General features: G+C 44.9%; 1 protein-coding gene and 1 long non-coding RNA gene across 5 annotated transcripts in view; one reads left to right on the top strand and one right to left on the bottom strand.

The window, feature by feature from the left end:
- The window catches only part of MGA (MAX dimerization protein MGA), a 782,199-nt gene that overhangs the window by 78,850 nt on the left and 681,442 nt on the right, over positions 1 to 21,907 (bottom strand). For all 4 annotated transcript variants that reach the window (XM_069208766.1, XM_069208765.1, XM_069208763.1 and 1 more), the window contains exon 21: positions 14,281 to 14,392. In XM_069208766.1, the coding sequence (XP_069064867.1) occupies positions 14,281 to 14,392 (112 nt within the window). The remainder of the gene's footprint in view (positions 1 to 14,280; positions 14,393 to 21,907) is intronic.
- The window catches only part of LOC138260350 (uncharacterized), a 153,088-nt gene that overhangs the window by 103,197 nt on the left and 27,984 nt on the right, over positions 1 to 21,907 (top strand). The window lies entirely within an intron of this gene.

The raw sequence follows: 21,907 nt of genomic DNA, 5'->3' as shown, positions 1-21,907 counted from the left end.
ATGAAAGAAAAGAGAGAGAGAGAGAGAGAGAGTGTGTGTGTGTGTATATATATATGGAAAATGTCACTTACCCAGTGTACATCTGTTCGTGGCATTAGTCGCTGCAGATTCACATGCTGTGCACATCCCGCCATCTGGTGTTGGGCTCGGAGTGTTACAAGTTGTTTTTCTTCGAAGAAGTCTTTTCGAGCCACGAGATCGAGGGACTCCTCCCATTTCGGCTCCATTGCGCATGGGCGTCGACTCCATCTTAGATTGTTTTCCCCACAGAGGGTGAGGTAGGAGTTGTGTATGCTAGTAATAGTGCCCATGCAATGGAGTGAATACGTATGTACATAATGTAGTTTAAAGTAATATATTTACAAATTTACAAATGTTCAAGATCAACTTCTAAACGGCTACAGGCTCCCGGGGAGGCGGGTGGGCGCATGTCAATCTGCAGCGACTAATGCCACGAACAGATGTGCACTGGATAAGTGACATTTTCCGTTCGATGGCATGTGTAGCTGCAGATACACATGCTGTGCATAGACTAGTAAGCAGTTATCTCCCCAAAAGCGGTGGTTCAGCCTGTAGGAGTTGAAGTTGTTTGAAACAATGTTCGTAGTACTGCTTGACCTACTGTGGCTTGTTGTGCCGTTAACACATCTACACAGTAGTGTTTGGTAAATGTATGAGGCGTAGACCATGTAGCTGCCTTACATATTTCAGTCATTGGAATATTTCCTAGAAAGGCCATGGTAGCACCTTTCTTTCTAGTTGAGTGTGCCTTTGGAGTAATAGGCAGTTCTCTTTTTGCTTTAAGATAACAGGTTTGAATGCACTTAACTATCCATCTAGCAATGCCTTGTTTAGAAATTGGATTTCCTGTATGAGGTTTTTGGAAAGCAATAAATAATTGTTTTGTTTTTCGAATTAGTTTTGTTCTGTCAATGTAGTGCATTAACGCTCTTTTGATGTCTAATGTATGTAGTTCTCTTTCAGCTACAGAATCTGGCTGTGGGAAGAACACTGGTAATTCTACTGTTTGATTCAAGTGGAACGGTGATATGACTTTTGGTAAAAATGTAAGATTTGTCCGTAGAACTACTTTATGCTTGTGTATTTGAATAAATGGTTCTTGTATGGTAAATGCTTGGATTTCACGGACTCTTCTTAGAGATGTGATGGCAATTAGAAATGCAACTTTCCATGTTAAATATTGCATTTCACATGAGTGCATGGGTTCAAAAGGTGGCCCCATGAGTCGTGTTAAGACAATGTTGAGGTTCCATGAAGGAACTGGTGGTGTTCTTGGTGGTATAATTCTTTTTAGGCCTTCCATAAACGCTTTTATGACTGGTATCCTAAATAGTGAAATTGAGTGCGTAATTTGCAGGTAAGCTGAAATTGCAGTAAGGTGTATCTTAATGGAAGAAAAAGCTAGCTTTGACTTTTGCAAATGTAGTAAGTATCTTACGATGTATTTGGCAGATGCGTGTAAGGGTTGAATTTGATTATTATGGCAGTAATAAATAAATCTTTTCCACTTATTTGCATAGCAATGTCTAGTGGTAGGTTTCCTAGCTTGTTTTATGACCTCAATACATTCCTGTGTAAGGTCTAAGTGTCCGAACTCTAGGACTTCAGGAGCCAAATTGCTAGATTCAGCGATGCTGGATTTGGATGTCTGATCTGTTGTTTGTGTTGCGTTAACAGATCTGGTCTGTTTGGTAGTTTGACATGAGGCACTACTGAGAGGTCTAGTAGTGTTGTGTACCAAGGTTGTCTTGCCCATGTTGGCGCTATTAGTATGAGTCTGAGTTTGTTTTGACTCAACTTGTTTACCAGATATGGAAGGAGTGGGAGAGGGGGGAAAAGCGTAAGCAAATATCCCTGACCAACTCATCCATAACGCATTGCCCTGAGACTGATCTTGTGGGTACCTGGATGCGAAGTTTCGGCATTTTGCATTTTCCTTTGTTGCAAATAGATCTATTTGTGGTGTTCCCCAATTCTGGAAGTAAGTGTTCAGTATTTGGGGGTGAATCTCCCATTCGTGGATCTGTTGGTGATCCCGAGAGAGATTGTCTGCTAACTGATTCTGAATTCCTGGAATAAATTGTGCTATTAGGCGAATGTGGTTGTGAATCGCCCAATGCCATATTCTCTGTGCCAGGAGACACAACTGTGTTGAGTGTGTCCCTCCCTGTTTGTTTAGGTAATACATCGTTGTCATGTTGTCTGTTTTGACAAGAATGTGTTTGTGGCTTATTATGGGTTGAAATGCTTTCAGCGCTAGAAATACTGCCAATAGTTCTAAGTGATTTATGTGAAACTGTTTTTGCTGAGTGTCCCATTGTCATTGGATGCTGTGTTGATTGAGGTGTGCTCCCCACCCTATCATGGAGGCATCTGTCGTTATTACATATTGTGGCACTGGGTCTTGGAAAGGCCGCCCTTGGTTTAAATTTATACTGTTCCACCATTGAAGCGAGGTGTATGTTTGGCGGTCTACCAACACCAGATCTAGAAGTTGACCCTGTGCCTGTGAGCATTGTGATGCTAGGCACTGTTGTAAGGGCCGCATGTGCAACCTTGCGTTTGGGACAATGGCTATGCACGATGACATCATGCCTAGGAGTTTCATCACCATTTTGACTTGTATTTTTTGTTTTGGATACATGGCCTGTATTACATTGTGAAATGCCTGAACCCTTTGTGGGCTTGGAGTGGCAATCCCTTTTGCTGTGTTGATTGACGCACCTAAGTATTGCTGTGTTTGACACTGCAGAAGGTGTGACTTTGTGTAGTTGATTGTGAAACCTAGTTTGTGGAGGGTTTCTATGACATACTTTGTGTGTTGTGAACACCGTTCTAGCGTGTTGGTTTTGATTAACCAATCGTCTAGGTACGGGAACACATGTATTTGCTGCCTTCTGATATGTGCAGCTACGACTGCCAGGCATTTTGTAAAAACTCTTGGCGCAGTTGTTATTCCGAATGGCAACACCTTGAATTGGTAATGTACCCCTTGGAATACAAACCTTAAGTACTTTCTGTGTGAAGGATGTATCGGTATATGGAAATATGCATCCTTTAGGTCTAGTGTTGTCATGTAGTCATGTTGTTTGAGCAGTGGGATTACGTCCTGTAATGTCACCATGTGAAAGTGATCTGATTTGATGTAGGTATTTAATGTTCTGAGATCTAATATAGGTCTCAGACTCTTGTCTTTTTTGGGTATGAGAAAGTACAGAGAGTAAACTCCTGTTCCTTTCTGTTGGTTTGGTACTAATTCTATTGCTTCTTTCTGTAGCAATGCCTGAACTTCTAGTCCTAGAAGATCTATATGTTGTTTTGACATATTGTGTGTTTTCGGTGGGACGTTTGGAGGGAATTTGAGAAATTCTATGCAATAACCATGCTGGATAATTGCCAGTACCCAAGTGTCTGTTGTTATCTCCTCCCAATGTTTGTAAAATTTGCTTAGTCTCCCCCACACAGGTGTTATGTGTTGGGGATGTGTGACTTGGAAGTCACTGCTTGTTTTGTGGAGTTTTGGGGCTTTGGAACTTTCCTCTATTCTTTTGGAATTGTCCCCCTCTATATTGCCCCCGAAAACGTCCCCGCTGATATTGGCTTTGATAAGTGGGCCTTGCTTGTGAGGTTGTGGCCTCTGGAAGTTGACCTCGAAACCCTCCCCTAAATTGTGTTTTGCGAAATGTGCCTCTGCTCTGTGGGGAGTAGAGTGCGCCCATGGCTTTTGCCGTATCAGTATCTTTTTTGAGTTTCTCAATAGCAGTGTAGACTTCCGGCCCAAACAACTGCTGTTCATTAAAGGGCATATTCAGCACAGCTTGTTGTATTTCCGGCTTGAATCCTGACGTACGCAACCATGCGTGTCTCCTTATCGTTATTGCAGTATTTACTGTCCTTGCAGCCGTATCTGCTGCATCCATTGCTGACCGTATCTGATTATTGGAGATACTTTGTCCTTCTTCCACCACTTGTTGTGCCCTTTTCTGGAACTCTTTGGGTAAGTGTTCTATGAAATGCTGCATTTCGTCCCAATGAGCTCCATCGTATCTTGCCAAAAGTGCTTGTGAGTTGGCAATGCGCCATTGGTTTGCTGCTTGTGCTGCAACACTTTTACCCGCAGCATCAAATTTGCGACTCTCCTTGTCTGGAGGTGGTGCGTCTCCCGAGGTATGAGAGTTTGCTCTCTTGCAAGCTGCCCCGACAACCACAGAGTCTGGTGTTAATTGCTGCGTAATATAAACAGGGTCTGTTGGCGGTGGCTTGTACTTCTTCTCCACCCTTGGAGTTATGGCTCTGCCTTTTACAGGATCCTGAAATATTTGTTTGGAATGTTTTAGCATTCCCGGGAGCATAGGTAAGCTTTGGTATTGGCTATGAGTGGAGGATAGTGTATTAAACAAAAAGTCATCCTCAATTGGTTCTGCATGCAAGGTGACGTTATGAAAAGCAGCTGCCCTTGAGACCACCTGCGTGTAGGATGTACTGTCTTCAGGTGGCGACGGCCTCGCAGGATAACAGTCTGGGCTGTTATCTGATACAGGAGCATCATAAAGGTCCCATGCGTCGGGATCATCTTGACTCATTGCAGTATGAGTTGGGGATTGCATCAGTGGTGGAGTGGCTACCGGTGATGTGTTCACTGATGGTGGTGGAGATGGTGGTGGAGTTGTTTGTCTTGCCACCTTTGCCTGTGGCTGCTTGTCCTTTTCTTGAAGGGCAAGTCTTCTTTTCATCTTAATTGGGGTACTTCTCTTCCCTGTGTCCTTTTGAATGTGGAGCCTTCTTTGAGTGTAGTCTGGCTCTACTGATTCAAGTTCTTCTCCGAACGTATGTTTTTGCATCTGGGAGGACAATCCCTGTTCCTCTGTGTAGGAACCTGTTTTCGGTTCCGAGGCTGGATGTTTCGGAATCGAAACCTTTTCGGTTGCCTTTTTGGGCTCCGAGGAAACCTTCTTTATTTTCGGCGTCGTGGTGTCTCGGTGCCGACCCATTTCGGTGCCACTATCTTGGTGCCGAATCTGCTCTGAGCCGCTGTCTCGGGCCCGAGATTGCTGTGTGGCGGTATCTCGACCGGAGTCGGATGACTTCGCCACAGGCGTGCCCTTTTTCGGTGCAGATGATCGGTCACCTATTTTTTGGGTTAAGCCATGGCCTGTTGGTGGTGGCGTCCCCTGGGCTTTTGTTGTCTTCTCGTGAGTTTGATGTTTCAACGTCTTACTCACGGTTTTCGGCGTTTCTTCGGGACCGAGCTCGTCTGAGTCCGATTCCTGGATAGAGAAGGTTTCTTCTTCCTCCTCGAAACGCCCTTGTCCTGTCGGCGCCATCTGCAGTCTTCTTGCTCTTCGGTCTCTTAATGTCTTCCTCAACCGAAACGCTCAACAGGCTTCACAGGTATCCTCCTTGTGCTCTGGAGACAGACGCAAGTTACAGACCAGATGCTGATCTGTATACGGATACTTGCTATGACATTTTGGGCAGAAGCGGAATGGGGTCCGTTCTATCAGCCTTGAAGAGACAAGTGGCCGGGCCGACCAGGCCCCGACGGAGAATCGAAAAAACCCCAAAGGGCCACCGGAGCTCTTCAAAAGTCGGTGTCGATCTGTTGTAACTAACCCGATACCGAACGCAAACAATACCGACGATTTTTCCGAGATTCTAACAAACTTTCCGACCCGAAACACGGAGCGAAAAGGAACACGTCCGAACCCGATGGCGGAAAAAAAACAATCTAAGATGGAGTCGACGCCCATGAGCAATGGAGCCGAAATGGGAGGAGTCCCTCGATCTCGTGACTCGAAAAGACTTCTTCGAAGAAAAACAACTTGTAACACTCCGAGCCCAACACCAGATGGCGGGACGTGCACAGCATGTGTATCTGCAGCTACACATGCCATCGAACATATATATATATATATATATATGGAAAATGTAAATTACCCAGTGTACATCTGTTCGTGGCATGAAGTGCTGCAGATTCATATGCTATGCATTGCTTCCGCCATCTAGTGTTGGGCCAGGAGTGTTACAAGCTGTTTTTCTTCGAAGAAGTCTTTTCGGAGTCACAGCATCGAGTGACTCCTCCTCTCGGTCATACTGCGCATGGACATCAACTCCATTGTTAGATTGTTTTCCCGCAAAAGGGTGTAGGAAGGAGTGACAGAGTGTAGGAATGTAAATGTGCTATAAAAATAGTAAGTAAAATAGATGTCCATGCAAATATAAATGTATATACATATGTACAAATAAGAAAAAACTGCAATGACTACATGGTTCTGGGGAGGATGCATGTGAATCTGCAGCACCACATGCCACGAACAGATGTACACTGGGTAAGTGACATTTTCAGTTCGATGACATGTGTAGCTGCAGATACACATTTTATGCATAGACTAGAAAGCAGTTATTCCTCCCATAAAAGCAGTGGTTAGCCTGTAGGAGCTGAAGTTGAAATAATGTTCTTAGTACAGCTTGACCTACTGTGGCTTGCTGTGCTGCTAAAACATCTACACAATAATGTTTAGTAAATATGTGTGGTGTTGACCAAGTAGCTGCTTTACATATTTCAGCCATTGGTATATTTCCTAAGAAGGCCATTGAAGCACCTTTTTTCCTTGTGGAATGTGCTTTAGGTGCAACTAAGAGTTGTCTTTTAGCTTTAAGGTAACATGTTTGAATGCATTTTAGTATCCATCCTGCTAAACCTTGTTTTGAAATGGGGTTACCAGTATGAGGTTTTTGAAAAGCTACAAATAGCTGTTTAGTTTTCCTGAATGGGTTTGTTCTATGTATGTAGTACATTAGAGCTCTTTTAATGTCTAAAGTATGTAGAGCTCTTTCTGCCACAGAATCTGGCTGTGGGAAGAAGACTGGTAGTTCCACTGTTTGATTGATATGAAAAGGTGATACTACTTTAGGAAGAAATTTAGGGTTAATTTGTAGTACAATTTTATGTTTATGTACTTGTATGAACGGTTCTTCAATAGTGAAAGCTTGAATTGCACTAACTCTTCGCAATGACGTAATTGCAACTAGGAAGGCAACCTTCCATGTTAAGAATTGCAAATGACATGAGTGCATAGGTTCAAATGGTGGGCACATAAGTCGCGTAAGCACTATGTTTAAATTCCACGAAGGAACTGGAGGTGCTCTGGGTGGGATGATGCGTTTTAAACCTTCCATTAAGGCTTTGATAACAGGTACTGTAAATAAAGAGCTGTGCTGTATATTTTGCAAATATGCAGAAATTGCAGTGAGATGTATTTTTATGGAAGAGAATACTAAATTTGATTTTTGTAAATGAAGTAAATAGCATACAATATTTTGTATTGATGCTGAAAGAGGGGCCATTTGTTTAGATTGACAGTAATATACAAATATTTTCCATTTGTTGGCATAACACTGTCTGTTAGTGGGTTTTCTTGCTTGCTTAATTACTTCCATACATTCAGTTGGTAGTTGTAAATGCCCAAATTCTATGATCTCAGGAGCCAAGTCGCTAGATTGAGTGTTTTGGGATTTGGGTGCCTGATCTGCCCTTTGTTTTGTGTCATCAGATCTGGTCTGTTTGGGAGTTTGGAGTGTGGTACTACTGACAGGTTTAGTAGTGTTGTGTACCACGGCTGACGTTCCCCATGTTGGCGCTGAGTATCAGATTGAGCGTGTTTTGATGCAATTTGTTGACTAGAAATTGAATGAGTGGGAGAGGGGAAAAGCATAAGCAAATATACCTGACCAATTGATCCATAGACCATTGCCCTTGGATAGGGGATGTGGGGATCTGGTTGCGTAGTTTTGGCATTTTGCGTTTTTGCTGGTGGCGAACAAATCTTTGCCTGGTGTTCCCCACTCATGAAAGTATTTTTTAAGTACTTGAGGGTGAATGTAGGAAGTTGGCTCTGTATGTACTATTTCAAAGTGAGAAATAGCATGCACAGAGTCCAAGGGTTCCCCTTAGAGGTAAGATAGTGGCAAAAAGAGATAATTCTAATGCTCTATTTTGTGGTAGTGTGGTTGAGCAGTAGGCCTATCAGAGGGTAGTGTTAAGCATTTGTTGTACACACACAGGCAATAAATGAGGAACACACACTCAAAGACAATTCCAGGCCAATAGGTTTTTATATAGAAAAATATATTTTCTTAGTTTATTTTAAGAACCACAGGTTCAAGATTTACAAACAATACTTTAAATGAAAGGTATTTCACTAAGGTATCTTAGGACTTTGAATCATCACAATAGCATGTACAGGGGGGGGGGGGAGGGGGTTGTAAGTATTTGTTAGTTTCACAGGTAAGTAAAGGCAGTTTGCCTTTTGATGATGCCAGTTATGATTGAAAGTGTGCCGGGACCCTGCTAACCAGGCCCCAGCACCAGTTTTCTTTCCCTAAACTGTACCTTTGTTACCACAATTGGCACAACCCTGGCACCCAGATAAGTCCCTTGTAAATGGTACCCCTGGTACCAAGGGACCTGATACCAGGGAAGGTCATTGAGGGCTGCAGCATGTCTTATGCCACCCTGGGGACCCTCACTCACCACATGCACACTGCCTTACAGCTTGTGTGTGCTGGTGGGGAGAAAATGACTAAGTCGACATGGCACTCCCCTAAGAGTGCCATGCCAACCTCACACTGCCTGTGGCATAGGTAAGTCACCCCTCTAGCAGGCCTTACAGCCCTATGGCAGGGTGCACTATACCACAGGTGAGGGCATATGTGCATGAGCACTATGCCCCTACAGTGTCTAAGCAAAACCTTAGACATTGTAAGTGCAGGGTAGCCATAAGAGAATATGGTCTGGGAGTCTGTCAAAAACAAACTCCACAGCTCCATAATGGCTACACTGAATACTGGGAAGTTTGGTACCAAACTTCTCAGAATAATAAACCCACACTAATGCCAGTGTTGGATTTATTAAAAAATGCACACAGAGGGCATCTTAGAGATGCCCCCTGTATTTTACCCAATTGTTCAGTGCAGGACTGACAGGTCTGTGCCAGCCTGCTGCTGAGAGACGAGTTTCTGACCCTATGCGGTGAGAGCCTTTGTGCTCTCTGAGGACAGAAACAAAGCCTGCTCTGGGTGGAGGTGCTTCACACCTCCCCCCTGCAGGAACTGTAACACCTAGCAGTGAGCTTCAAAGGCTCAAGCTTCGTGTTACAATGCCCCAGGGCACTCCAGCTAGTGGAGATGCCCGCCCCCTGGACACAGCCCCCACTTTTGGCGGCAAGTCCAGGAGAGATAATGAGAAAAACAAGGAGGAGTCACTAGCCAGTCAGGACAGCCCCTAAGGTGTCCTGAGCTGAGATGACTCTAACTTTTAGAAATCCTCCATCTTGCAGATGGAGGATTCCCCCAATAGGGATAGGAATGTGACCCCCTCCCCTTGGGAGGAGGCACAAAGAGGGTGTACCCACCCTCAGGGCTAGTAGCCATTGGCTACTAACCCCCCAGACCTAAACACGCCCTTAAATTTAGTATTTAAGGGCTCCCCTGAACCTAAGAATTTAGATTCCTGCAACTTAAAGAAGAAGAGGACTGCTGAGCTGAAAAACCCTGCAGAGAAGAAGAAGACACCAACTGCTTTGGCCCCAGCCCTACCGGCCTGTCTCCCTCCTTTGGAAGAAAACTGCTCCAGCGACGCTTTACCCAGGACCAGCGACCTCTGAATCCTCAGAGGACTGCCCTGCTTCCAAAAGACCAAGAAACTCCCGAGAACAGCGGCCCTGTTCAACAAAGACTGCAACTTTGTTTCCAGAGGAGCAGATTTAAAGACCCCTGCAATCCCCGCAAGAAGCGTGAGACTTGCAACACTGCACCCGGCGACCCCGGCTCGACTGGTGAAGAAACAACGCTACAGGGAGGACCCCCAGGCAACTCCAAGACTGTGAGTAACCAAAGTTATCCCCCCTGAGCCCCCACAGCGATGCCTGCAGAGGGAATCCCGAGGCTCCCCCTGACCGCGACTGTCTGAGTCTCCAACCCCGACGCCTGGAAAATACCCTGCACCCGCAGCCCCCAGGACCTGAAGGATCGGAACTCCCGTGCAGGAGTGACCCCCAGGAGGCCCTCTCCCTTGCCCAGGTGGTGGCTACCCCGAGGAGCACCCCCCCTGCCTGCATCGCTGAAGAGACCCCTTGGTCTCTCATTGAAACCTATTGAAAACCCGACGCGTGTTTGCACACTGCACCCGGCCGCCCCCGTGCTGCTGAGGGTGTACTTTCTGTGCTGACGTGTGTGTCCCCCCGGTGCCCTACAAAACCCCCCTGGTCTGCCCTCCGAAGACGCGGGTACTTACCTGCTGGCAGACTGGAACCAGGGCTTCCATTGAAGCCTATGCGTGTTGGGCACCACTTTGAACTCTGCACCTGACCGGCCCTGAGCTGCTGGTGTGGTAACTTTGGGGTTGCTCTAAACCCCCAACGGTGGGCAACCTTGGACCCCAATTTGAACCCTGTAGGTGGTTTACTTACCTGCAAGAATTAACAATAACTTACCTCCCCCAGGAACTGTGAAAATTGCACTAAGTGTCCACTTTTAAAATAGCTATATGTGTTTTATGTAAAAAGTATATATGCTATTGTGATTATTCAAAGTTCCTAAAGTACTTACATGCAATACCTTTCAAATGAGATAGTACATGTAGAATTTGAACCTGTGGTTCTTAAAATAAACTAAGAAAATATATTTTTCTATACAAAAACTTATTGGCCTGGAATTGTCTCTGAGTGTGTGTTCCTCATTTATTGCCTGTGTGTATGTACAACAAATGCTTAACACTACTCCTTTGATAAGCCTACTGCTCGACCACACTACCACAAAATAGAGCATTAGTATTATCTCTTTTTGCCACTATCTTACCTCTAAGGGGAACCCTTGGACTCTGTGCATACTATTCCTTACTTTGAAATCGTGCATACAGAGCCAACTTCCTACACTTATCCAGCAGGAATGTAAAGCACGTGCAACACCACAGTAATCAGACAATACTCGCTCACAAGAAAGAGCCACACAAGTGCTGCAAAAATAAAGGATACTTTATTACAATACTGCTACTAGATTAGCATTGGCATATCTCCCTTTGGAGATGTATACACACACTATACACAAAATAACCTCAGAAATAGCATAAAATACACAGGGTCCTATGGGAGGGCCAAACCATATACTAAAAAAGTGGAATGTGAAATAGTGACCCAAACCAAGGTAAGTGTGGCAGTTAGCAAGAGGCTGAGGGCAGATAGAAACACCAGAGGTAAGTACACGAAGTGTCCCCATCAACCAGGTGTGAGGTAGTTAACCACCCTGCTGTCCCATAGGCTAACACAGAGAGTAGTGTTTGGAGTTTGTGGAATTGAGGACCTTTCCCAGTGGACCCCGAGGAAACCAGCAGACAAGAGGATGGACGGATAGCGCCCCTATCCCGGGTTATCAAGAAGACAAGAGTACATACTCTAGGGACCCGGATGAAGATGGGAGAAGGGCTTCTCTCTCAAATAAGTGGATGCCTTGGATTGTCATACTATTGTCACAACCCGTTGACCAGGCCGGTGGAACCCATGGATGGATTCCGGACGTGGGGGACCTGTAAAGGAAGGGGACAGAGTCCAGTACCCTTGGAGATGCCCAGGTACTGCAGGTGGCAATGCCTCCCCTCCTGAAGGTGAAGTTCCTGCAAGTCGGTGGAAAAAGTCCAGCTGCAGGGTACAGGAGCTTGAGAAGATCCCAAGAGCCGTCTACGAGCTGTCCCTCGACGGTCGCCCGATTGCAGGAGGGTCAGTGACAAGCCAGGTCACCAACAAGCACTGGCAAAAGAAAACAGGAGCTGCAGACGAGTTTGCAAAGTTTTTGGGACCAGCAAGGTCCAGGAGACTCAACCTAGGAAGGGGAGTCAGTGCTGGCCCTCAGCACGCAGGAAGGCCAACAGAAGTTGATGGATCCCCCACGAGTAACCCACAGGCGACAGACACAGGGAGTCACAAGGAGGCCTCACCAGCACAACAAAACAGAAGTCCCACATCCCAGGAGTTTCTAGAAAGGGGCTGATCTTCGCGTTGCAGAGTGCTGGGGCTTCTTGGTGCCTGAAGATCTCCCGGAGGAAAAGCCAACAAGCCTTGGCAAGTGCAACAGTCACGGTGCACATGGGTTCCGGTCCAGTGGCAGGAGCAGGGGCCCACAGTCTCCCCAGTTGAGTTGAGTAGAAGACAAGCAGGCCCCAGAGGAGGCCAAAGACTCACCACCTGTGAAGCAGGATCTTCAGACGTCCGTGGACAGCAGATCCCAGCAAACCAGTCAATGTTGTCTTGAGGTGCCTGCGGACGCAGGGGAGTGACTCCTTCACTCCAAGGGAGATTCCTTCGTGCTTCAATGTGCAAACAGAGTCTTTGTGACCCTGGACGATGCACAACCTTGGATGTTGCGAAATTCTTGCAGGATCAGAGGAAACAATGCTGCAATGGGAGCCTTCCCACCAGAAACAAACTTGGTTCCAAGGAAGACCAGAAGCCAGGAGCAGAAGGTATTGCGCAAGAATACCCCAAAAAGGTGTTGAGCTCCTGCAAAAGGCCATAGTTCACACCAAGGGACATTTTTGTTAAATAAAAATCGTGTGAAGAGAAGAGTCTTTTTAAAAAATTGCATTCCTCACTGCATTTTGTTGTGCACTCACTACTTTAAGCGAGTCATAACCCAGAATCGGCACATTCTGTCAACTATGATGTGGACATTGGAACATCCATTGTTAACACTCAAAAAGAATCACATTCCTAAGAATTCAATAGTGAGGGTTTACATAGAACCAAACTCCTCACAGTAAAAGATCTCAGAGAAATATGGAACCTGCAGCCAATGCATGGAAACCAAAACATGGGAATAGCTTGAATTCCAAAGAAACAATTGAAGACTGAGTTGTCTTACAATATCAATAGAGTAGCACTTAGAATATCCTGTATTTTTAAAACCAAGAACTTAGGGGGTCATTCCTACCCTGGCGGTCCGAGACCACCAGGGTAGGGGACCGCGGATGCACCGCCAACAGGCTGGCGGTGCATCCAGGCCCATTCTGACCGCGGCGGTAAAGCTGCGGTCAGAAAAGGGAAACCAGCGGTTTTCCGCCGGCTTTCCCCTGGCCTGCAGAATCCCCCATGGCGGCGCTGCAGGCAGCGCCGCCATGGGGATTCTGACCCCCTTCCCGCCAGCCTGGTTCTGGCGGTTTTGACCGCCAGAACCAGGCTGGCGGGAACGGGTGTCGTGGGGCCCCCTAACAGGGCCCCACATTGATTTCCAGTGTCTGCATAGCAGACACTGGAAATCGCAATGGGTGCAACTGCACCAGTCGCACAAAAGCAACTCCGCCGGCTCCATTCGGAGCCGGCTTCATCGTTGCTGTGGGTTTCCCGCTGGGCGGGCGGCCTTTTGGTGGTCGCCCGCCCAGCGGGAAAGCCAGAATGACCGCCGCAGTCTTTTGACCGCGGTACGGTCTTCTGGCGGTTCCCGCTTGGCGGGCGGCTCCCGCTGCCCGCCAAGCTTGGAATCACCCCCTTAGTCTGTTGAATGGTGTACCCATGCAATAAACTTTATATAGGGAAAACTAAACAAGGAGCACATGAGAGGTTTGAACAACATAGCTCAGTGAGTTGCTGCAAAAAGATATCCATACCGTGGGCCAAACATTTTCTACAGGAAAGCCAGATAGGAAACCAACTCAGATAGGCAGTGTTTGACATTATAACTAGAAGACCCAGAGGAGGATGTACAGAATTTTCATGCAAAAGCAAAGCAGCTCTTATCCTGAAGCTTGATACATTGAATGTCAGAAGCCCGTTCATAGGGCCACAGGGCAAGCACGGTTTACTTAGCGTGGTGGTTGGGTGGGGTTAGGGGGGAGGGACTATGTTTTTAGTACCACTATAAAGGATGCCACAATACATGCTCCAGTCCACAAGTGGCATGTAATTTTATTTGCCATGCGTGTATTTCTGCACCCTACAGTATGGCCTTATAGGAAAGTTATATGTGCCAATCAGGTTTTAATCCAATTTCAACACGTTTTTACATCGTGAGTGAACAGTAGTGTCCCACTGTTGGAGTTAAAGATTACTAGCAGTTGATTACCAGAAATGAAAAACTGTGGGGTTTAACCCCCCCCCCCCCACAAAAAAGAAAAATAGATCACTTTGCAACACATACACATGCTCAAATGCCTTTGGATCACCTTATAAAATATCTTCAGAACACTCACGCTCGTGTCAAAAGTTTACTCACCTGAGAGGGCTGACACCTTGTGTATCAAGATATCCTGTTTGCGAGTTAGCAAATTCTTCTGTCCTATGAGCTTGTCTGCTTGGTCTGTTAACCCCTGGATTTCTTCATAAGCCTAAAGGAAGGAAAAATGAAGGCAAGACTCTTTCACCAATTAATATTTCACTGTTGGCTTAGTTTTAGGCAAGTAAGCGTTATGATTGCTGGTAGTAAAGTTATTTTAATGATAATTTTGATGGTGGCTTAGTCACCTGTAATTCAAGGGCTCTATTTGAAACAGAAAATAATTCAAAAGGGTGTAATTATTATATTTCATCAACTAGAGCTAAAGGAAAAAGGTGTTGAGCCATAGTGAGAATGTAAATGATTGGTTTATTGATTATTCTACCTTAGTATTATTCCAGTCTCTTCCAGTGTTATTACCCTTTGAGTACTATTACACTCTGAAGTTAGAGCAAGCACTGACTTGCAATCCAGTCTGTTGAGCGTTATTTACCGAGCCCTGCTGAATATGAGTTTCTAAACCCCACAATCCCCTGAAGAAAGCTTTCACTGCTATAATCTGCTATGCATGGAGAGTCAATCACCAAAAGGAAGTGGTTATTAAACTGCAAGGTGACTAAACATGCCTACAAAGACTCCAAGCGAACAAGTCAGGGGCCCCACTTTTTCTTCAACAAGCCCTACTAAGAACAGTTTACAGCAACTACTTTCTTGGCTGCCAACTGGCTATTTCTTCAACTGTCTGCCACCTTTTGTTCCACTGTGTGGAATTTTGTTAAACCCAAAGCAGCAGAAGCTTCACATAGAAACTACTGTTATGAATTATCATGGATTCACATTCTAAATATGTAATCTACGAAAGACAACAAGTGCCTTTTTTCAAATGATCTAGGACTCTCCAATCCTAAAGAAGTGTGTGTTTGTGGACTGTCGCACAAATGTTCCAGTCGCTGAAGCAAACATGTCAGGTAAGTCCTTGTCAAGATAAAGCCCAGATGACAAACAGAAAAGCATATCATTTTCAATCAACACGCCTGACTGTTAAGTTCAATGGAAAATGGCAAGAAATAAGCTGTGAGGCGAATATCAGAAAATGCTTAAATGAAAAAAAACACAGTCATCAGCTGTATTTGCATGAAGGCTAGGCTAACAATCAAACCTAGCTACAGAGATTTGCTTGTTCTTCATTGGAATCTAATTTGTAATTGTATTATTATACAGCGCTTACTACCCCTGATGAGACATTAAAGCGCTTTTCGGTGAGTAGCACGCTACTCTGAAACCCAAGAGGAATTAGTGGTAGATTACTATAGGGAAATAGGAGTATAATATTAGTATTATAATGAGTTAATCTGAGCAGAGGATATGTGAGTTTGTTAGTTGGACTGACTAGAGTGATAGAGGAGGGAAGAATCCAGAAGTGTTAATTGGGAGTTTATAGTAATAGGATGAGGCTTGGGATGAGTAAAGGAGAGATGGAGGAGGGAAGAGTGTGGAAAGGGTTAGGGAGATCATAGGAGCAGGAGGGGTTTTGGATGAGTCAAAGGTGAGATAAATGAGGGAGAATTTAGTAGGGTTGTTTGGGAGATCATGGTAGTAATTTGAGGTTTGGGATGAGCTAAACGCAGTAGAGGAGGAAAGAGCTTAGGCAGGGTTATTTTGGAGACAAAAATAGTAGAATGGGTCTGGAAAGAGTCAGAGTGGGGATGGAAAATAGATTGATAGAGACACAGGGTGATGAGGAGACATAGTAAAGCTTCTAAGAGTGTAAAATTGATATATATATATATATTTTTTAAACAATACATTTGTTAAACAGGCTTAAATAGTATGTGTATAATTTATTATTATGTAATAGTAACGATACATATTTCTTAAAGAAGAAAACAAGTTACTTACCTGTAACTACAGTTATCCAGTATTGGTATCTTTCACAAATTCACATGCTTGAATCATCCCTGTTGTCGAAGTGGGTGAAAAGCAATAATGAACAAACAAAAACTGTTTTTCCTATAGGCTATAATGGCAACCAAAACCACTCATTTAGCTTATCTATGTCCTTTTGCGAAAGGACCCAAACCTGGCTGCTGGCCAATCAGGCACCAGCACCCTCTAGAACACTCTCTAGAGAAGCTCTTTCCCTCAGATTTTCTAGCACAAGAGTGAAAACCATGACCTGAGAGGAAATGAGAGAGTCTAAGGGGAGGAGGGTGGGTCGCATATGAATTTATGAAAGATACCAATACTGGATAACTGTAGTTACAGGTAAGTAACTTGTTTTCTTATCCAGTATTGAATCTTTCATAAATTCACATGCTTGAATCTGAATAGCCAGCAGTACTCTTAATCTAATGGAGGCATCTGTTGTTATTACATATTGTGGCACTGGGTCTTGGAAAGGCCGCCCTTGGTTTAAATTTATACTGTTCCACCATTGAAGAGAGGTGTATGTTTGGCGGTCTATCAACACCAGATCTAGAAGTTGACCCTGTGCTTGTGACCATTGTGATGCTAGGCACTGTTGTAAGGGCCGCATGTGCAATCTTGCGTTTGGGACAATGGCTATGCATGAGGACATCATGCCTAGTAGTTTCATCACCATTTTGACTTGTATCTTTTGTTTTGGATACATGGTCTTTATTACATTGTGAAATGCTTGAACCCTTTGTGGGCTTGGAGTGGCAATCCCTTCTGCTGTGTTGATTGTGGCCCCTAAGTATTGCTGTGTTTGACACGGCAGAAGGTGTGACTTTGTGTAGTTGATTGAGAAACCTAGATTGTGGAGGATTTCTATGATGTACTTCGTGTGTTGTGAACACCGTTTTAGCGTGTTGGTTTAGATTAACCAATCGTCTAGGTACGGGAACACATGTATTTGCTGCCTTCTGATATGTGCAGCTACTACTGCCAGGCATTTTGTAAAAACTCTTGGCGCAGTTGTTATTCCGAATGGCAACACCTTGAACTGGTAATGTACCCCTTGGAATACAAACCGTAGGTACTTTCTGTGTGAAGGATGTATCAGTATATGGAAATAAGCATCCTTTAGGTCTAGTGTTGTCATGTAGTCTTGTTGTTTGAGCAGTGGAATTACGTCCTGTAATGTCACCATGTGAAAGTGATCTGATTTGATGTATGTATTTAATGTTCTGAGATCTAGTATAGGTCTCAGACTCTTGTCTTTTTTGGGTATGAGAAAGTACAGAGAGTAAACTCTGGCCCTTTCTGTTGGTTTGGTACTAATTCAATTGCTTCTTTTTGTAGCAATGCCTGAACTTCTAGTCCTAGAAGATATATATGTTGTTTTGACATATTGTGTTTTTTCGGTGGGACGTTTGGAGGGAATTTGAGAAATTCTATGCAATAACCATGCTGGATAATTGCTAGGACCCAAGTGTCTGTTGTTATTTCCTCCCAATGTTTGTAAAACTTGGTTAGTCTCCCCCCCACAGATGTTATGTGTTGGGGATTTGTGACTTGGAAGTCACTGCTTGTTTTGAGGAGTTTGGGGACTTTGGAACTTCCCTCTATTCTTTTGGAATTGTCCCCCTCTATATTGTCCCCGAAAACTTCCCAGCTGATAGTGCGCCCATGGCTTTGGCCGTGTCAGTGTCTTTCTTAAGTTTTTCGATCGCAGTGTCCACCTCCGGCCCAAACAACTGCTGTCCGTTGAATGGCATATTCAGCACAGCTTGCTGTATTTCTGGTTTAAATCCTGATGTACGCAGCCATGCATGTCTCCTTATTGTTACTGCTGTGATGACAGTTCTAGCAGCTGTGTCTGCAGCATCCATTGCTGACCGTATCTGATTGTTGGAGATAATCTGTCCTTCTTCTACTACTTGCTGCGCTCTCTTTTGGAACTCGTTGGGCAAATGTTCTATAAAGTGTTGCATTTCGTCCCAATGGGCCCTATCGTATCTGGCCAACAAAGCCTGTGAATTGGCAATACACCACTGGTTTGCTGCCTGTGCCGCCACCCTCTTGTCTGCTGCGTCGAATTTTCGACTTTCTTTATCTGGAGGTGGTGCATCTCCTGAACTATGTGAGTTCGCTCTTTTGCGCGCTGCCCCTACTACAACTGAGTCGGGTGTTAGCTGTTGTGTGATGTACACGGGGTCTGTTGGTGGCGGTTTATTTTTTTTCTCCACTCTTGGAGTAATGGCCCTTCCTTTTACAGGCTCTTCAAACACTTGTTTGGAGTGTTTTAGCATTCCGGGTAGCATAGGAAGACTTTGATACTGGCTGTGTGTGGACGACAGTGTGTTAAAAAGAAAGTCGTGTTCAATGGGTTCAGCATGCAGGCTGACATTATGAAATGCCGCTGCTCTCGACACCACCTGTGCGTAGGCTGTACTATCTTCTGGTGGCGACAATCTAGCTGGATAACATTCAGGACTATTATCTGACACCGGTGCGTCATAAAGGTCCCATGCGTCAGGGTCATCTTGACTCATTCCTGTATGAGTTGGGGATTGCATCATTGGTGGAGTGGCTACCGGTGATGGTTGCGGAGAGCATTGTGGAGATGGTGGCGGGGTTACTTGTTTAGCCACCTTTGCCTGTGGCTGCTTGTCCTTTTCTTGGAAGGCAAGTTTGCGTTTCATTTTAATCGGATGGAGAGTACTGATCTTCCCTGTTTCTTTTTGGATATGGAGCCTTCTTTGTGTATAGTCTGGCTCTATTGTTTCCAATTCCTGTCCAAATCTATGTGTCTTCATTTGTGTGGACAGTCCTTGTTCCTCAGTGTAGGAACTTGTTTTCGGTTCCGAGGCCGGATGTTTCGTTATCGAAACCTTTTTGGCTGCTTTTTTCGGTTCCGACGAAACCTTCTTTAATTTCGGCGTCGTGGTCTCTCGGTGCCGACCCATTTCGGTGCCGCTATCTCGGTGCTGAACCTGCTCGGAGCCACTATCTCGGGCCCGAGATTGCTGTGTGGCGGTATCTCGACCGGAGTCGGATGACTTCGCCACCAGCGTGCCCTTTTTCGGTGCCGATGATCGGTACTATTTTTCGGGTTAAGCCATGGCCTGTTGGTGGTGGCGTCCCCTAGGCTTTAGTGGTTTTTTTGTGAGTTTTGTGTTTCGATGTCTTACTCACGGTTTTCGGCGTTTCTTCGTCATCAATCTCATCCGAGTCCGATTCCTGGATGGAGAATGTTTCTTCCTCCTCCTCGAAACGCTCTTGTCCTGTCGGCGCCGACGCCATTTGCAGTCTCCTTGCTCTTCGGTCTCTTAGTGTCTTCCTGGACCGAAACGCTCGACAGGCTTCACAAGTATCTTCCTTGTGTTCCGGCGACAAACACAAGTTACAGACCAGATGCTGATCTGTATATGGATACTTGTTATGGCATTTTGGGCAGAAGCGGAATGGGGTCCGTTCCATCAGCCTTGAAGAGACACGTGGCCGGGCCGACCAGGCCCCGACGGGGGATCGAAAAAAAACCCGAAGGACCACCGGAGCTCTTCCAAAGTCGGTGTTGATCTGTTGTAACTAACCCGATACCGAACACAAACAATACCGACGATTTTTCCGAGATTCTAACTAACTTTCCGACCCGAAACACGGAGCGAAAAGGAACACGTCCGAACCCGATGGCGGAAAAAAACAATCTAAGATGGAGTCGACGCCCATGCGCAATGGAGCCGAAATGGGAGGAGTCCCTCGGTCTCGTGACTCGAAAAGACTTCTTCAAAGAAAAACAACTTGTAACACTCCGAGCCCAACACCAGATGGCGGGATGTGCACAGCATGTGTATCTGCAGCTACACATGCCATCGAACATATATATATATATATATGGGAATTGTCACTTACCCAGTGTACATCTGTTCGTGGCATGAGACGTTGCAGATTCACATGCTTTGCACAACCCGCCATCTAGTGTTGGGCTCGGAGTGTTACAAGTTGTTTTTCTTCGAAGAAGTCTTTCGAGTCACGAGATCGAGGGACTCCTCCCCTTTCGGCTCCATTGCGCATGGGCGTCGACTCCATCTTAGATTGTTTTCCCCGCAGAGGGTGAGGTAGGAGTTGTGTATCATAGTAATAGTGCCCATGCAATGGAGTAAACATGTATGTACATAATGTAGTTTAAAGTGATATATTTACAAATTTACAAATGTTCAAGATCAACTTTGAAACGGCTACAGGCTCCCGGGGAGGCGGGTGGGCGCATGTGAATCTGCAGGGTCTTATGCCACGAACAGATGTACACTGGGTAAGTGACATTTTCAGTTCGATGGCATGTGTAGCTGTAGATACACATGCTTTGCATAGACTAGTAAGCAGTTATCTCCCCAAAAACGGTGGTTCAGCCTGTAGGAGTTGAAGTTGTTTGAAACAAAGTTCGTAGTACTGCTTGTCCTACTGTGGCTTGTTGTGCTGTTAACACATCCACGCAGTAGTGCTTGGTAAACGTATGAGGCGTAGACCATGTGGCTGACTTACATATTTCAGTCATTGGAATGTTTCCTAGAAAGGCCATGGTAGCACCTTTCTTTCTAGTTGAGTGTGCCCTCAGTTTAATAGGCAGTTCTCTTTTTGCTTTGAGATAACAGGTTTGAATACATTCAACTATCCATCTAGCAATGCCTTGTTTGGAAATTGCATTTCCTGTATGAGGTTTTTGGAAAGCAACAAATAATTGTTTTGTTTTCCGAATTTGTTTTGTTCTGTCAATGTAGTACATTAACGCTCTTTTGATGTCTAATGTATGTAGTGCTCTCTCAGCTACAGAATCTGGCTGTGGGAAGAACACTGGTAGTTCTACTGTCTGATTCAAGTGGAACGGTGATATGACTTTTGGTAAAAAATTGGGATTTGTCCGTAGAACTACTTTATGCTTGTGTATTTGAATAAATGGTTCTTGTATGGTAAATGCTTGGATTTCACGGACTCTTCTTAGAGATGTGATGGCAATTAGAAATGCAACTTTCCATGTTAAATATTGCATTTCACGTGAGTGAATGGGCTCAAAAGGTGGCCCCATGAGTCGTGTTAAGACAATGTTGAGGTTCCATGAAGGAACTGGTGGTGTTCTTGGTGGTATAATTCTTTTTAGGCCTTCCATAAAGGCTTTTATGACTGGTATCCTAAACAGTGAAGTTGAGTGGGTAATTTGCAGGTAAGCTTAAATTGCAGTAAGATGTATCTTAATGGACGAAAAAGCTAGTTTTGACTTTTGCAAATGTAGCAAGTAGCTTACGATGTCTTTAGCAGATGCGTGTAATGGTTGAATTTGATTATTATGGCAATAATAAACAAACCTTTTCCACTTATTTGCATAGCAATGTCTAGTGGTTGGTTTTCTAGCTTGTTTTATGACTTCCACACATTCCTTTGTAAGGTCTAAGTGTCCGAATTCTAAGACTTCAGGAGCCAAATTGCTAGATTCAGCGATGCTGGATTGGCGTGTCTGATCTGCTGATTGTGTTGAGTTAACAGATCTGGTCTGTTTGGTAGTTTGATACGAAGCACTACTGAGAGGTCTAGTAGTGCTGTGTACCAAGGTTGTCTTGCCCAAGTTGCTGCTATGAGTATGAGCTTGAGTTTGTTTTGACTCAACTTGTTTACTAGATACGGAAGGAGTGGGAGAGGGGGAAAAGCGTATGCAAATATCCCTGACCAA

The sequence above is a fragment of the Pleurodeles waltl genome, chromosome 9 (assembly GCF_031143425.1).
Source record: "Pleurodeles waltl isolate 20211129_DDA chromosome 9, aPleWal1.hap1.20221129, whole genome shotgun sequence".
Lineage (NCBI taxonomy): Eukaryota > Metazoa > Chordata > Amphibia > Caudata > Salamandridae > Pleurodeles > Pleurodeles waltl.
Note: the sequence above shows the minus strand (reverse complement) of the source record. Positions and strands in the feature narration are given on the sequence as shown.